Source organism: Fundulus heteroclitus, unplaced genomic scaffold, assembly GCF_011125445.2.
Source record: "Fundulus heteroclitus isolate FHET01 unplaced genomic scaffold, MU-UCD_Fhet_4.1 scaffold_62, whole genome shotgun sequence".
NCBI classification, from domain to species: Eukaryota; Metazoa; Chordata; class Actinopteri; order Cyprinodontiformes; family Fundulidae; genus Fundulus; species Fundulus heteroclitus.
This window is the reverse complement of record NW_023397055.1, coordinates 1,787,907-1,804,685: the sequence shown is the minus strand read 5'-3', so window position 1 is coordinate 1,804,685 and position 16,779 is coordinate 1,787,907. Positions and strand designations below refer to the sequence as shown.

General features: G+C 43.0%; 1 protein-coding gene across 1 annotated transcript; it reads right to left on the bottom strand.

Annotated features, from left to right (window-relative positions):
- Positions 1–7,503: 7,503 nt before the first annotated feature.
- LOC105922123 (atrial natriuretic peptide receptor 1) lies at positions 7,504–16,299 on the bottom strand. The gene is made up of 23 exons (XM_036133432.1): positions 16,236–16,299; positions 15,714–15,825; positions 15,229–15,361; positions 15,000–15,132; positions 14,643–14,744; positions 14,085–14,187; positions 12,162–12,307; positions 12,003–12,075; positions 11,708–11,852; positions 11,534–11,620; positions 11,313–11,456; positions 11,116–11,237; positions 10,643–10,781; positions 10,448–10,496; positions 10,255–10,356; positions 9,631–9,750; positions 9,306–9,399; positions 8,790–8,877; positions 8,561–8,700; positions 8,325–8,477; positions 8,150–8,248; positions 7,966–8,057; positions 7,504–7,882 (listed from the first exon to the last, which is right to left on the bottom strand). Exons 1-23 carry the CDS (start codon positions 16,266–16,268, stop codon positions 7,703–7,705), a joined length of 2,589 nt encoding a protein of 862 aa, XP_035989325.1. The 5' UTR covers positions 16,269–16,299; the 3' UTR covers positions 7,504–7,702.
- Between the last annotated feature and the right edge of the window lie 480 nt (positions 16,300–16,779).

Here is a 16,779-nt window from a genome sequence, read left to right as displayed (position 1 = left end):
AGATCTGGGTTCTGGGTCGGCTCTGGAGCTGTGAGGCTGGAGATGGTCTGAAGAGGAACGATTCACTTCAGACAGACTGTTTTGATTCAATTAAATTCATTTCAATTTTATTTATATAGCGCCAAATCATGAAACATGTCATCTCAAGACACTTTAAAAAGTCAAAATCAATCATATTATACAGATTGGGTCAAATTATACAGATTGGTCAAAAATGTCCTATATAAGGAAACCAGTTGATTGCATCAAAGTCCCGACAAGCAGCATTCACTCCTGGGGAAGCGTAGAGCCACAGGAAGAGTCATCTGCATTGTACATGGCTTTGCTGCAATCACTCATACTGAGCAAGCATGAAGCGACAGTGGGAAGAAAAACTCCCCATTAACGGGAAGGAAAACCTCCAGCAGAACCGGGCTCAGTATGAACGGTCATCTGCCTCGACCGACTGGGGTTACAGAAGACAGAACAGAGACACAACAAGAGAGACAAAAAAGCACAGAAGCACACATTGATCCAGTAATCTGTTCTACATTAGATGGTAGTAGCGGGTGAGCCGTCTTCTCTGGATGATGTCACAGTTAACAGAACGCCAGACCAGGTGTACCTACTATGAAGATAAAAGAGAGAGAGCAAAAAGTTAAAAGCTGAAATGATGAATCCGTTGCAGAGAATCAGAACAGTTTCAGTGATGCTCTTCAGACTCTCAGCTGCAGCTCAGATTAATGAAACTGGATCTGGTCCAAACGGGTCGGTCAGCTGGGCTCCATCTGGTACGGCCTCAGCCTGCTGAGGACTTCACCTCCCAGAGAGAGGAAAGGCTGAACGTGACACCTCTGAGCCAGGAGGAAAACTATGGGATGGAGAAGTGAGAAGCAGCAGCAGCTTCCTCAGATCTTCTTCTGATTGGACCAGCATCAGCAGCCGGTCCAGGCTCAGCTGGACCCAGATGTTCCTCCTGCCTGGAGACGGACGTCAGGGAGGGAGCAGCAAGTTGATGGCAGCAGGTTCTGCAGAAGAAACTGCTGAGAAAGTCGTCTGAGCTGCTGGATGCCTGTAATTGTCTCAGAGGGGTGTTGTTGCAGAGTTGGTCCAGCAGGGGGAGCTCACCTCTGTTTTATACAGAGGAAACGTCCTGTTTCCCGTTTCTCTGCAGCATCTTCTGAGCATCAAACCCCAAACTGCATCACCATGGTCCCTAAAACCCTGAAACAGCAGAAACGTCCTGCCTGCAGCTCCTTGTCCTTTCAAACACTGCCTGTGAATTATTTATTCAGAAAAAAGAACCCTAGAAGGTTTCAGAACTCACTGAGATTCTTCTGGACCGTATATATGAAAAAATAAAACTGGTTAAAAGGCCCAGAGGACAAAAACATTCAGAGATAGTGCAAGTTGTTGTATTATTTGTAATGCACTATAATTTGGACATGGTTCAAATACATTAAAGTATATTTTTTCACCTGCATGGAAGTAGTCCCACCAGTCTTTCAGCCTTTAGTATACTGGTACATTTGGAAGAATGTGCAAGGTAGAAAGTAATATAGCAAAGTAATGATAAAGTATGTTGACTATTAACTGCAAAGTATGCTTTTTTAGTAATTGGAATAAGCCAACAGTATAAATAAGCATATTATTACCACAGTAAGAATGTATTAAAAGTATAAAGCTTATATATTTTTAAGACACTATTGATTAATTTTTAATGTAGTTATAATACAACCACAGTACACCTTAATTTGACTAATTAAGCATATATTAGCACATATAAACTCATATACTTAAAGTATACAAAATATACCTTAAGTTGTTCCACTTTAGCACAACAAAGTACACTAAATACACTTCAAGTTGAGCATTGTTCACAATTTAATTACTATTAAAATATACTTAGTACAAAATTAGTTGTTCTAAAATAGCATGCTTCGAGTTAACTAATCATAAACACACTTGAAGTCTAGTAATGATTAGTGTGCCTTCAAGTACACAAAAGTCTGCTTAATTTTAGTCCACTTAGCATATTTATTTTCTGTAAACCTGAAGCAGCTCAGAGAGAAGAACCTGCACACATTTATTTATTTTCTGCCGGTTCTGATCCTGAAAGTGGACCAGTTCTGGTGCTTCAGGGGTTTATTCTCGCGTTTGAAGGATCTGTCCCTCAGAGTCCACATCTGTCCCTCAGAGTCCACATCTGTCCCTTAGAGTCCACATCTGTCCCTTAGAGTCCAGATCTGTCCCCAGAGCCCACATCTGTCCCTCAGAGTCCACATCTGTCCCTCAGAGTCCACATCTGTCCCTTAGAGTCCACATCTGTCCCCAGAGTCCACATCTGTCCCCAGAGTCCACATCTGTCCCTCAGAGTCCACATCTGTCCCTTAGAGTCCACATCTGTCCCTCAGAGTCCACATCTGTCCCCAGAGCCCACATCTGTCCCTCAGACTCCACATCTGTCCCTCAGAGTCCACATCTGTCCCTTAGAGTCCACATCTGTCCCCAGAGTCCACATCTGTCCCTCAGAGTCCACATCTGTCCCTTAGAGTCCACATCTGTCCCTCAGAGTCCACATCTGTCCCTCAGACTCCACATCTGTCCCTTAGAGTCCAGATCTGTCCCCAGAGCCCACATCTGTCCCTCAGACTCCACATCTGTCCCTCAGAGTCCACATCTGTCCCTTAGAGTCCACATCTGTCCCCAGAGTCCACATCTGTCCCTCAGAGTCCACATCTGTCCCTTAGAGTCCACATCTGTCCCTCAGACTCCACATCTGTCCCTTAGAGTCCACATCTGTCCCTCAGAGTCCACATCTGTCCCTTAGAGTCCACATCTGTCCCTTAGAGTCCACATCTGTCCCTCAGAGTCCACATCTGTCCCTTAGAGTCCACATCTGTCCCTCAGAGTCCACATCTGTCCCTCAGACTCCACATCTGTCCCTCAGAGTCCACATCTGTCCCTTAGAGTCCACATCTGTCCCCAGAGTCCACATCTGTCCCTCAGAGTCCACATCTGTCCCTTAGAGTCCACATCTGTCCCTCAGAGTCCACATCTGTCCCTCAGACTCCACATCTGTCCCCAGAGTCCACATCTGTCCCTCAGAGTCCACATCTGTCCCTTAGAGTCCAGATCTGTCCCCAGAGCCCACATCTGTCCCTCAGACTCCACATCTGTCCCTCAGAGTCCACATCTGTCCCTTAGAGTCCACATCTGTCCCCAGAGTCCACATCTGTCCCTCAGAGTCCACATCTGTCCCTTAGAGTCCACATCTGTCCCTCAGACTCCACATCTGTCCCTTAGAGTCCACATCTGTCCCTCAGAGTCCACATCTGTCCCTTAGAGTCCACATCTGTCCCTTAGAGTCCACATCTGTCCCTCAGAGTCCACATCTGTCCCTTAGAGTCCACATCTGTCCCTCAGAGTCCACATCTGTCCCTCAGACTCCACATCTGTCCCTCAGAGTCCACATCTGTCCCTTAGAGTCCACATCTGTCCCCAGAGTCCACATCTGTCCCTTAGAGTCCACATCTGTCCCTCAGAGTCCAGATCTGTCCCTCAGAGTCCAGATCTGTCCCTTAGAGTCCACATCTGTCCCTTAGAGTCCACATCTGTCCCTCAGAGTCCACATCTGTCCCTTAGAGTCCACATCTGTCCCTCAGAGTCCACATCTGTCCCTTAGAGTCCACATCTGTCCCTTAGAGTCCACATCTGTCCCTGAGAGTCCACATCTGTCCCTTAGAGTCCACATCTGTCCCTCAGACTCCACATCTGTCCCTCAGAGTCCACATCTGTCCCCAGAGTCCACATCTGTCCCTTACAGTCCACATCTGTCCCTCAGAGTCCAGATCTGTCCCTCAGAGTCCACATCTGTCACTTAGAGTCCACATCTGTCCCTCAGAGTCCACATCTGTCCCTTAGAGTCCACATCTGTCCCTTAGAGTCCACATCTGTCCCTTAGAGTCCACATCTGTCCCTTAGAGTCCACATCTGTCCCCAGATCAGTGAAGCAGCTTCAGATCACCTGGAGGACAGCAGAGCGACTTGGTTACAGGCTTGTTTTCACATCCCAGCTGCTTTAATCAGCCCCCCCGGTGCCCGGGCCGGACCGGGCCCCGTCTTTGATGCGGGTCCTCAGATGTGTAAATGTCCTCAACAGAATGGGTGATGGAGAGAGGGCGAGCGAGCAGCAGGCCGGATGAGGAGAGAGAGAGAGAGGGGGGAGGTTGAGCACCCATTCTATTAGGAGCTCTTCAAACGCACACGCTGCCTTATCTGTAATTAAAAACCGTCCCTCTTCAGTCCCCTGGCTCTGTTTGTGGCCCCCGGCGTGCTTTCCTCATATTAAACAGCCTCTTTGTGTTGTTTATGGGAATGAGGCGTCTTCAGACGCTCTGAGTCATCCTGCAGCTCCAGATTTCATCGCTGTACCAGCGGCCAGGTTCTGAAGGTGAAGTGCTCCATCCCCTACGTCTTATCCACATGTTTTACATTATTTGTTAAACACTCAGTACAAACTGACAGTTTTCTGTTAATCCTGGTTTCCACATATTTCTCTGAGAAGAGACGCAGCAGCTCCTGCAGGAAGATAAACGGACTAATAACTCCCTCTACATGTAAATCATTTTAGAACGTGGAAAAGACTTGTGCAAGTATTTAGAAAATATCCTCTGACTAAAAGTAGCTCTTAGTGATGTCATTTCAGGAAAAATCTTAAAACTTCTAAGATTTTTCTTAGAATTTTACCTCAGTAAGATAAATGTTTAAAAAGCATCTTTGGCTTTTCCTAAAGTGAAAAGAAATGTGAGTAGGCCTTTTAGTGAGTCTAAGAGTGTGTAGGCAGGAAGATGGAGGAAACAGAGAGAGCTGATTGGCTGATCCACCATCTGAACAGTAAATAAATAATGGGAAATAATCATGAATAAAAAGCGTAGAAATGTACAGACAAGATATATATAAGAGGTGAGAAAGTATTTTCTGTATTGCGTGGTAATGTCAGTAGCCTTAATGGTCCTATAGAAGATCTCTCTGTGATGCCATCTCCTCCTTATGGTCGCTGCACAGAGCGTTTCTAACCAGGCTGCTGCCTAATAAAAGACGCATTGATCTGCAGCAACACGCTTCAGAACATGTAACTGCGCCGTGATCCAGAGACCAATCTACCTTTCAAATCTCCTCTATTTTCCTCCCAGAGCTGACCGTTTTTTTCCATCTTTTTTCTCCATTTCATGACGGTCATTTTGCCAAATATAGTCGCTTTATACAAGCAGGCAATCCCAGTAAAATGCTGACAGGTGAGACCGCGTTAATATTAAATAGGTGAAGTCTTAAAATGACTGGTGAATGAACATAAAAAAGCAAACTGAAATGATGATGCAAATAAAGTACCTTTAAAAACTTTGTGGCAATCTATTAATTTAGCTAAGTTTCATCACCATCACATTTCTCAGTCCAGTCTAATCAGTTAATTTCTCTCCCTTGATCACTAGCCTAGCTCTGTTGTTGTTTTTTTTTCTCCAAAATCCACTCTAGTCTCATTTCTTTCTAGTGAGCCTCTTCTTCTCATAAACATGAACGCGGTTCGCTTCTTGCAACTCTCATATTCAAAGTCTACAGTGAGAGCAGTGGAGCCACAATGAACGGCTAACACAGAAGCTAACCGCTAAGCTAACCGCTAAGCTAACTGGCTACAAACACTAGAAGTGTGCTTGCTCAACTAGGAAGTTGAAACTAAGAAGCACATACAATGGGGTTACGTAAACATGTCAGAATGATTGACATGTGAGACAATCGGTAGATAAGGTGATACCCTGAGTGACAGGGGGGGGGGGGCAGGACCAAAACTCTGACCAATCCCTGCCCTTCGGACCGAACAGCAGGGATTGGTCAGAGTTTTTACAAGCCTGCAGCTCCCTCAGAGAATTTTTTTTAACTTCCTCTTTCTGATTACTTAATGTACTGACTACTGTCAGGATGGAAGGACGGTTTCACCCAGTATCACAAAAAGTGTTTCTGAACAGGATTACAAACTATAGTTTTTAAAAAGCTGCTGATTCTGCAGGGAAACATTAGGATCTGATGGTCCTTTAATTCAATATTCAGGACAGTAAGAGATGGACGTTGATCATCCAGGTAACAATGATTGACTGGAACAGCCTTCACATTTATTTATTTAACTGCAAACATTTAATCTTTTATCTTTTGCACCTCTCAGAGTCTGATTGTTCAGTTTAACGTCTGACAGCAGAGGTTCTGGGAGCCTGACCGAGGTTTTGTTCCTGTGTGTTCACTGAAGGCGAGCTGCCTGCTGCAGCTGTGCTCTCATGCAGATGAGCCCAGAAGAAACAAAACGCTCCAGCTGCTGTTGTTTCAACATTCAGCTCCCATCTTACTGAGCGGGTGTCATGAGATGCTGCTGCTGCCGCGGACCCAACAGCACATCACTGGGTTCTGGTTCCCTGCTGCTTCTGGAGCAGCAGGATGGTCCTGGCTCAGCTCCGGTTCTTGTCTCCGGTTCGGTCCTCCTCTCCAGCTGCGATCAGGCTTTCCCTCGCCTGCCTTTGTGTCGACCTTCTACTTAAAGACGCAGAACCAGAACCGATCTGGGTCAGTGAACCCCCCACCCTCCACTCGTTTTACCAGTTAAAATAAAACAGAACGATTGACGACCAGTTTTTATATAACAAGCTTTATCATTTCTGCTGCTGCTGCATCTCACAAACAAAGATCAACACAACAGTACAGGTTCCAGGCCAGTCTGCTGACTGAACGGCGTTTTCTTTTCTGGTAAACAGCTGCTGTAAAGTGAGAGAATTACTCACTAACTTTGACATTTTATCATAGAAAAGGGACATTTTTTCCCACCTCTTCACTGCTGAGGTCATCTTTGCATGAAGCTGTTAGGGTCTAAAAGTTAAAGCCAAAACTGAAAGTAGTGAGGAAGTTTCAGCTAATTGATCTTAACAGATCTAAGGACAGGACTTCTTCTCCTGACTCAGACCGTTGTACATGTAGCAATGTTGAATTAACCTCACAGAAAACGTCCTCAGATTACACAGGTGGAGTTTTCTTACCTATGTTGTGACGCTGGGTGGGTAGCAGGGCCATTGTCCAAATATTAGACTAGTTTACCAACCTGATCTCAGTTCCTCCATATGAAATTAGTTAATTTAGATAAAATGACCACCTAACCAAACCAAACCAGAAGAAAACCAAACAGAACCACATAAGCTGGGTGTGGGCAGACTAAATAAAAAAAAACGATCTGACTAACATTATACCCACCACTATTTACTGAGTTGCTGTAGGAGAGTTTATACATTTAGCTTTTATATTTGACCTTTTTATGACCTCCAGTTTGAGTCAAATTGGCATACAGACATGCAAATATATACGGTATGGTTAAAACAGTGAATGAGATAATTATATTGGCTGAGCTCTACATGATAAACTTTTAAAGCTGTTAGAATTGAATTAAAAACATTACATTAAAACCAGTGCATACTTATAATAATAATAATAATAATAATAATAACATATCTACAAACATAAATAAATTACTTTCTAAAGGTTGAGAAAGGTGAAGATTCCTAATAAACAGTTAAATTAACACCATTCATGATGTGTTTGAGACATTTTCTACACATTTACAACCACTGGTGAAGTACAGCTGACCATTCCTAGTTTATACCACGTGGATTATCTGCGGAGAAGTTTTGGATCAGGCTGGATCCATGAGAAGGTCGTCGCTGATGAACCCGGGAACGGACGAGTACAGGTCCTTCTCCTTCTCTGCTTCTAGGTTGTGTTGTTTGGCTGCTCTGGTGTCGTTTCCCACGTCCTTGGACCCTCCAGACGTCTTCTTGCCCTCCAGCCAGTACGTCACCATGTCACCTTTCCCCTGTGGGACAGCGGACGGGTTCAGACGGTTACAGTGTTCCCAGTGGTTCCAAGCGTAGAATGCTGTGGAGGTGGGAGGCTCACCTTGACCTGGAGGGTTCCTCTGCACTCCAACACGTAGCCACCAATCTCCTCCAGCAGGTAAAAGGTGCTGGAGCTGCTCTGGATCTTCAGAGCTGAAAGGATACAGAGGCAGCTTCTTAATTCAGGACTTTAACTGAGCGTGCCTTAAGCCATTGATTCGTTTTTGCAGGTTCAACATTGCTACCCAGGCTATTGGACTCCATCCTGGAAGCTGTGTTCACCGTATCTCCAAACAGACAGTACCGAGGCATCTTGGTCCCCACAACTCCAGCCACCACCGGACCTGCAGGACAAGCAGGGGGATGTTTAAAGAACGATTCACGAACACAGTCGGGTTCCCCAGCTGCCTGCATGCATACCTGAGTGAATTCCCGCTCGTATCTGTAGTTGGGTGTTGGGTTTATGGGGGATCCTGAAGGTGCGACAGACACCAACCAGGTCCAGAGCCATGCTGGCAATCTCCGCGGCATGCAGGATCCCGTTCTCCTGAGGAACGCCCGACACCACCATGTCTAGACAACGATTAACGAGACCACGGGATCAGCTGTAAGTTGTGACTGATGAAGCACTTGACCCCCCGTGTGTCTGTACTTACAGGCGTCTCCAATGGTTTCCACCTTGTAGACGTCATAGTTGTCGATGATGTCGTCAAACGTTGTGTACAGCTTGTTGAGGAAGTCGACTACCTGATAAGGAGTGCTGCTACTGGACAGCTGAGTGAACCCAACAATGTCACTGCAACCCAACACACACATAATGATCCCAGCTTTTAATCCAGTTAGAGCGTTACTAAGAGCCAGGAGGGTTCCTTCACTGTGTCTCACCTGAAGAAGACAGTGGCGCTGACGTAGCTCTGGGCCTGTAATGGTTTCCCCAGACGTAGATCATCAGCTACCTGTTTAGGAAGCATACCTTCAGGAGACACAACAACATCCTGCTTTTACAACTAGACACAGCTGAAGAGTCCCCTTCTCACACGATTTGGAGACCAAACTCTTGGACGGTGGAAGGAAAAGATGATTGGATAGGGGGAGGAATAGATGGAGGTAGGGAAGGATGGGTGGTTGTTTCCTCTTACCATGGTGCAGCTGATGACAAAAACAGTATTAATGAAATGGTGAACAGTAAATGGCTTGTACTTGTATAGCACTTTAACAAGTCCGACAACCCCAAATCGCTTCACAATACAATCAGTCATTCACACATTCAGATGCTGACGGTGGTGAGTTATGTTTAGGTCAGTGATTAGGAGGCCATAACAGGTTACTAATGATTATTACATCTAAAAGCTTATATTTCAGGTCTATTGTGGATAAATCTGGTGTTTTTAAGCATCTTACTGTACAGCAGCCTGTCGGTTTTCTGCTTCTCAAGCATCAAATCCTGAGTTCTCTCGGCCACAAGGACTTCCAGGTGTTTACTGTACTTCTCCATCTGGAACACAGAAAGTTGATCTCAGGTGCAGCAGATACAGTAGAATCAAGACGGACTCAAACAACATCCCTCAAAGAATAACATCAGTCGACGTCCAGACATCCCAGAAGACTTTCAGACGTCTGCTTCAGATATTACAGTTAGTTGTTAGAAGGTATCATTTAACTCAAAAAATAATTTGATTTCAGTAAACATGAATAATCTAGCATGTTTTCGTGGCCAGATCTTTACCAGGTTCATCATCATGTCCACTGGGCTGACTTTGATGGGGTTGATGCGGTGAACAAACTTCTTGACTTGGTCAAATGTGGGTCGGTGGAGGGGGTTGTTAGAGCGGCATCGGCGGATCAGCTTCGGGAACACCAGCAGATCAAGACAGGTGAGTTTAGGCCAGAGTGATGTTAAAATATGTATTATCGGTAAATCTAAAAATATGATCATTGCTTTATGTAACTCCAGCTTAATCTAAAAATACATTTCGAAAAATCCAAATGTTGTGAAAACCAAGCAAAAAGAAACTTGTGATTATTGTGTTTGTCTTTTCAACATTAAGTTTCAGTCATCACATTGAGAAGGTTTGATGCTTTACTTGTTGCTTTTTGTTTGGCTAAAATTACCCTGCTTGCCACCTAACTTATAATCAGAGTAAACATTTTATTCAAGATTTGAAGAAGAACTTGAAGTAACTGCTTGGACTAGAACAGGTATAATTCTGTTTAGTTCTATATACCTGTAGCTGTCCCTTGTTGTAAGTTGGTGATAGCTAAATAAAATGAATCAAATTGATGGTCTGAGTCATTAGTTTTAAATCTAATTTCATCAAACTTGAAAATATTCCTGCATGTAGGTTTCCACCTCTGCATAGTCTGCAGGACAGGGGCAGGTGTTGTCGCCTTTACTGGAGATCAGCTCAGGTAGAGGAGGACACCACGCACACTCCAGGTTAGAGTCTTCTGGCTGCAGAACAGTAGTTGTCTCAATTATTTGTTTCTTTGGAACATTCTATTCCTATTTGATCATATAGAAGACCCCACAGACCACAACTTACTGGGACAGGGTCGCTGCGAGTGGCTATTTCTAGGAGAATGATGGAATAGCTGAAAAGGCACACATTTACTGGTTATCAGTTGAACTCTTAGTAAAACTCACAGTTTTAAGCTCCTACATTTTAAGATGTGATCTCTTTCTGACTTTAAACAGCTGGTCTAAGTACTTCTGCAAAGAAGCAAGCTGATTGCAGCACCTGAATACGTCTCCAGCAAGTGTCGGCTCCACGTTGGAGGTCTGAAACTCAGGTGGCATATAGACCTCCAGGAGCCTCTGCTGATAGGAGGACAAGGGCTCCGTCCCATCTCCCCTCCGGTATGTCCTCAACCCATAGTCTGAAAATGGAGACCACATGGCATTCAAAGACATTCTACAACCTTTTATGTCACACAGATGGTTAAATGATTGGGGGCTTGTCCGGGATCTGAAAATAATCCCATCTTTACAAACCAGAAAAAAATTACAAAAATTTTCCCAGCAAAGTAACTGTCTCATAAAAATGGTTGAAGAAGGTCATTACATAGACTCTAGTTTATCATACATATTAACTAAACCATGCTATTTACCAGCTATTTACTGTAGTTTGCACCTAAAAAACTGAAGTTTTAATCAGAGAAAAATGAAATGTAAAAGGTACTTCTTTATTTTTGACAATTACAACTTGATGACCTGTTATTTTGCACACCCAGCGGTCGTCTAACACACAGTTCAGAGACTTGAGGCGGCCGTGACAGATCTTCTGCTGATGGAGATACGACATCCCTCTGGCAATGTCTGTGGCGAAGGAAAACCTGGCATTCACAATAAATGAAAGTCGTTACAGTGATGGTCACAACGAGCTGCTCCTTCTCCAGATCAGAGTTTACCTGAAGCCCCAGTTGAGGGGGATCTCCTCGTTCAGCAGGACATCATGAAGACTTCCCTTTGGGCAGTACTCTGTTAATATGGCAACATTTGGAACTTCAATGCATCCGCCAATGAACTTGCTCAAGTTTGGATGATCAAGCTCCCTGAACACAGACAAAGAGACAGCATCAGAGATTTTTACAGCTCAAGTTATATGAAAGTGTTTTTGTCTGTTTCTTACCTGACTTGTTTGACTTCCTCCCTGATGGTCTTGGACAGAGAGAACGACTTTGTTTGGATCTTTTTGATCGCCACCGTTCTGCCATCACTGCAGAGGAGAGAATTTGAGGCATCAAGAAACCTGACAGCATGTGGTTTAAAAGGATTAAACAGGAGGTTGAACATGTGGCCGTACTATATCCCGGTGCAGGTGAACGGTCCCTTCCAATTTGCTGGTTGGGCATTACAGGAGCTGAATGCAGTCACACAGCTCACGTTGCTGTCCCTGTGTCCCTCTGGTGCGCTCATCATGCTGCCCATGGTCATATGAGTTTCCTGATCTACACACAGAAAGAGAAGGTTTCAGACAACTGTGAACCTTTACCTTCTAGACTGCCTTTTCAGACCAAAGATAGGATCAGAGGGGTGCAGTTTCAATATTAACTTTATTTATTATGTTCCAGTTTACCTCATACCTGTATAAACTGTACCTTGTTTAATTGTTGAGAAGTCAATGATCCAGCTCTCGTCCCACAGCAGCTTTTCCTTCTGATATCTCAGCCACTGCAATGACAGATTTCTTTCTGTCTCAAATGTAAATCAATCGGTTTGTACCAATCTGTTCACAGTTGTGTCGTCTGAGTTCTCACCACGGCGGTCAGTACGAAGGAAAGGCAGAGCAGGCTGAGCGGCAGGCCGATGGCCACCTTGGTGGCGGGACTCATGGGACATTCTCCACAGTCAGCTGGACATGTGGAACAATACTCCCCCTCCTCACAGATTTTATCACCACAAACTGAAGGAGGTAAAATGCAGGATGGCATTGTTGAAACTAGGTGTTAACACACTGGATCAGATGACACCATTTCTTTAGACCTTTGTCACATTAAATATCAGTTAGGATTAAGATTTTCTTTCCTGAATACCAAAATAAAGAATTTACAACAGTTTGAGAAAGCCCAAAGTAAGATATCCTTGCTTTCAAGGCTTCTGGTGTGATTTAAGGCAACAGTTCAAACACACAACTTCCTTATGTGGAGTCATTAACAAATCTAAAGATACCAGCAAAAATACCAGGAAGAGAACTTTAGACCCCCCAAGTTTGGTTCATTCTTGGGCCCAAGATGCCTGAAGGTGCCAAGTTTATCTGTTCAGTCTTATGCAAGTTTAAACTGCACAGAAATGTCCAGCCATCATACCTTTTAGGACGCAGATTGGTGATTGACAAATAAACAAGCTTTGATGAGAAATGTGGAGATGAATCAAAAAGCTAAGGACCTTCTGATGATGGTGAATGAAGTTGGTAAGTGAGGATCATTTTCCACAGTGAAAGGAGTCCTGTACTAACATTGTTAGAAAAGCCACTCAAACAGGAAGAAGCCATTACTCTTAAAGCAACAATAAAAGCCAGACTACACTTTGGACATACACCCAGAGAACTTAATTTTTGAAGACAATCTCTGTAGTCTGATGCAATTAAAATTGAAGTGTTTTGCTGGTTCTGTTCTGTGCATTCCTCTGGAACCTCTGGAGATGGCTGTGAAAAGACTTAAAATAAATAACATTATGGATACCCTGAGCATCAGAGCATTAAACACCAACAGTGTGTCTTCAGTCTGGGGCTTCTTCAGACCTGATATAAGACAGACCGCTACAAAAGATCCTTCCAGCAGCTATTAGCATCTACAACAACTCGTTCAACAAACCATGGATAAGATGAGTTGCAATTACATTTAATTTCCCTTTGGGACTAATAAAGTATTTTTCAATTCAATTTAACTGATCAATAATGACTGATCATTGCATTTGGATAAAAGAGGGAAAGCTTTCAAGTCTGTGAAAACTGTCCAAACTGTGAAATAAAAGGCAGGTGGCATTATGCTGTATGGGCTGTATGATCTGATTTGTGACTGATGCACGTCACAAATCAGATCATAGATCATCATGAGGAAAAGTGAAAATTTTGAAGCAACATCTCAAGGCTTCAGCCAGGAAATCAAAGCTGGGGCGGACTTAGCTCTTCCCAATAGACAATACCACCAAACAGCATTTGGGTTTGTTGGCATCAGAGTTACCATCTTTCTGAAGAATCTAACGTATTAATATAAAACAGCCTTGAATCTTTAGTAGGGTTTAAGGAAGAAGCTCAGGTTGAAATAATACTACCAGGTGCACCTATCTGTGGTAATGCTATAAACTAGAGTCCTGTAGAAGGAGATTAGTGATTCTCCTAGTGTAGCATTGGTCCCTCATTTTATTTTAAGACAAAAAAAACAGTAATTCTCTGAGCTGTAAAGTGTTAGCACTTTGTAACAACCAACAGCAGATCTGCTATTTCTGAACCAACACAATGGCTGGATGTCATTGAAGGACTGAAGCAACAAGAAATAAGCCTGCATTACAATTTGGTTAATATATTGGGACGTCTGGGACCACTTAGGGGATCTCTACAGTCAACACTCAGATTACCACTTGAAACAGTTAAATTATATTCCTGTCTTGTCTTTTGCCTTTATTGAATCAATAGAGTGTCTTGTGTTTTTAGATGTGAATGAAATGAACGCTCCACCTACCTACAGCTGGCACAACAGTGCTCTTTGCCTCCAGTGCAGCCTGCATGGTACCAACTCTGATGTGAGCAATAAGCGAGGTTAAGCCTGGATGGAACAGAACCACCTGCAAGACGATGAGTTGTGCTTCTTATGAGGCATTGATAAAAATAGGTGAGATAAATATAATTCAATGAAAAAATCCCTGAAATTAATTAATTACATTTTATATATGAGCCCAGGGAGACAGGAACTCTGATTTATAGCCTAAATGCCACTGAGACATAAACCGGTATATCATCTGCATATTATGATATAAATTAAAGTTCTTTTTACCTTTTGAAAAATGTTATAAAATACAACAGAATGGAACATAATTATCACTTTTCCTCTAACTACATGCATGTTACTGCTAGCTTTGCCAGGTTGAATAGAAGTCATTGATTTGGATGTTCAAAGCTAATTGAAGATGTTTTGATTTATTATTTGGTCCAGTTTTTTCTTTCAGAACTTAGTTTTTAACTAGTTTTATGGGGTATAAAATGGCACTTTGTTGAGCAGATAATGTTGTGTGCAGCTTACCTTGGAAGTCCAGTTGGTCTGGGACATCTTACCCGTCGTGGAGATGGTGTGGGTGAAGATTTTTCCATCATCTGGAATCCAGGGGCCACAGATGCTCTCTGTCTGTCCAGCAGGGAAACCAGCAGATATGATTAGGCTTGGAGAATGTTTACAGCACATTAAGTTTAGTTTGGTCTAGTTTTCTGTTCTACATTTGAAACAGTCGGCAAGCTGAGTATTTTACTCTAGTTTTTAGAAAGAAAGATAAAGATAGAGGAAATTTACTTTGTTTTATATCATGTGTGTATGAGTACTTAATGATAAATATGTATTTGATCACACTGTTGAAAGAAGAAGAACAAATAGGCCCATGTTCACCATGTATCCCATTGGACAGGAGTGGATGTTAGCATGATGGATGCAGCAGTTTTCTCCATCAGCTTCTGTCCAACTTGCTGGACAGTCTTGATGTTCACAGAACCATCGAGCAGAAGCAGCATCTGTTATTGAGCTGAAGACACACAGAATGAAGATTAAAAACCAGCTCAGAGCCAGGCTAACAGACCCATAGTCGGGGTCTCAGATCTATCCAGCGGAAGCACCTCACCTCTGTGTGAAGACGCCATTTTGGACCGCCCACTGGTAGAAGGAGTCCCGGGCCGTGACGGAGTATGTGACGGTGAACATCTCGCCGGTTTTCACCAGCTCTGGAGGACGCACCACCCAGGCCATCTCCATACCTGACCAACCACACAGCAGAGAAGCCTTTCTAGTCTAGGCAGCACTGATGTTGTTTAAAACTATTACTTCTTAATTAAATTTTTTTATTTTCCACCAGATAAATTTCTCAAATTAATGTTTAAATTGTTCCAAAGGTTTTCAGTGAGACATAATGCTGCTACAATTAAATCATGAATTTATTCTTGGCCTTTTCACGTTTTCTATAAAGGTGAAAATAAAAATGGAGGGAACTATAGTTCTAAACAATGCATTTATTCATTCTAGTTGTTGATTACTGAATTTTTTTTAATTCAGCCATGTGTTTAAAACGTCAATAAACAGGGACAGAAGGTCTCCCACAGCAGATCTGACCTCCACAGTCGATCATGTTGTATTCGTTTGGTTGGTCCAGAGGCCAGCAGTCGTACTCGCTGTTGTCCAGGTCGTGCCAACAGAACCCAGGAGGGACTCGCAAAACACAAACCTGGAAGTAAAATGTCATTAAAGCTCATCTATGTTCCTGATCAGCAACCAGGGAACATGAAGACCCGAAGGATCATCGGCAGTGCTGGACAAAACAAATGATGTTTTAAAGGGTTTAAAGATGGAGACACTTTTATCTGGTAAACAAAATAGATTTTTACATTTATTTAAACTTGACATTTAAACTAAGAACAAAAAAATAAGGATGTTCTGGAACCAAACAGAAGACGAGTTTATCACTCAGCTGTGATAAAGCAGAGTAGATTTAGCTGCAAAAATTACAAATTAAATGCAAAAGCAACCTGGAAGCACAGAGTCATTTGCTAAACAAAGGGTAAAAATGTATAATAATTATAATAATAATAATAATAATAATAATAATAATAATAATAATAATAATAATTTTCTTACCCACAGCAGAAACCACAGCCTGGGCTTCTTCATGCTGCTGCTGCTCCAGCGCTGACAGGCGATGAAGTCTGCAGCTTCTGAGCTGCTCAGCCTGGAGGAGAGGAGGAAGAACCCTGAGCAGAAGACTCCAGTCTGCAGCTGATGAGCCCTCACTGCCCCCTGCCGGTGGAAACTGTTACTACATGATGGTTTTTACTCAATGTCAAAGTGCGTCAGAGGTGTGTGTTCCTGTTCCTAACGTGTAATTCTAAGAAAATTTTAATTACATGTTAAGAACTATTCAAATTAATCCAATAAAAGTTGACATAAACAAAAAAATAATATTATATGAAATGAAGATGATTTCTAGCTCTAGAAGAGTTTACGTACATAACAGCAGGAGCCCAGAGGATGTTTTCTATGGCTGCTTTTCACATCTTCTAAGCAACAGTGTGCAGCAGTCCTGAGCCAACCCTCAGATTATTTATTCTAGATGGCCTTAAGCTGAGAAAAAGGAACAATAACATTATTCTTAAAGGTCTTAAACAACTAAAAAGGCTATTTT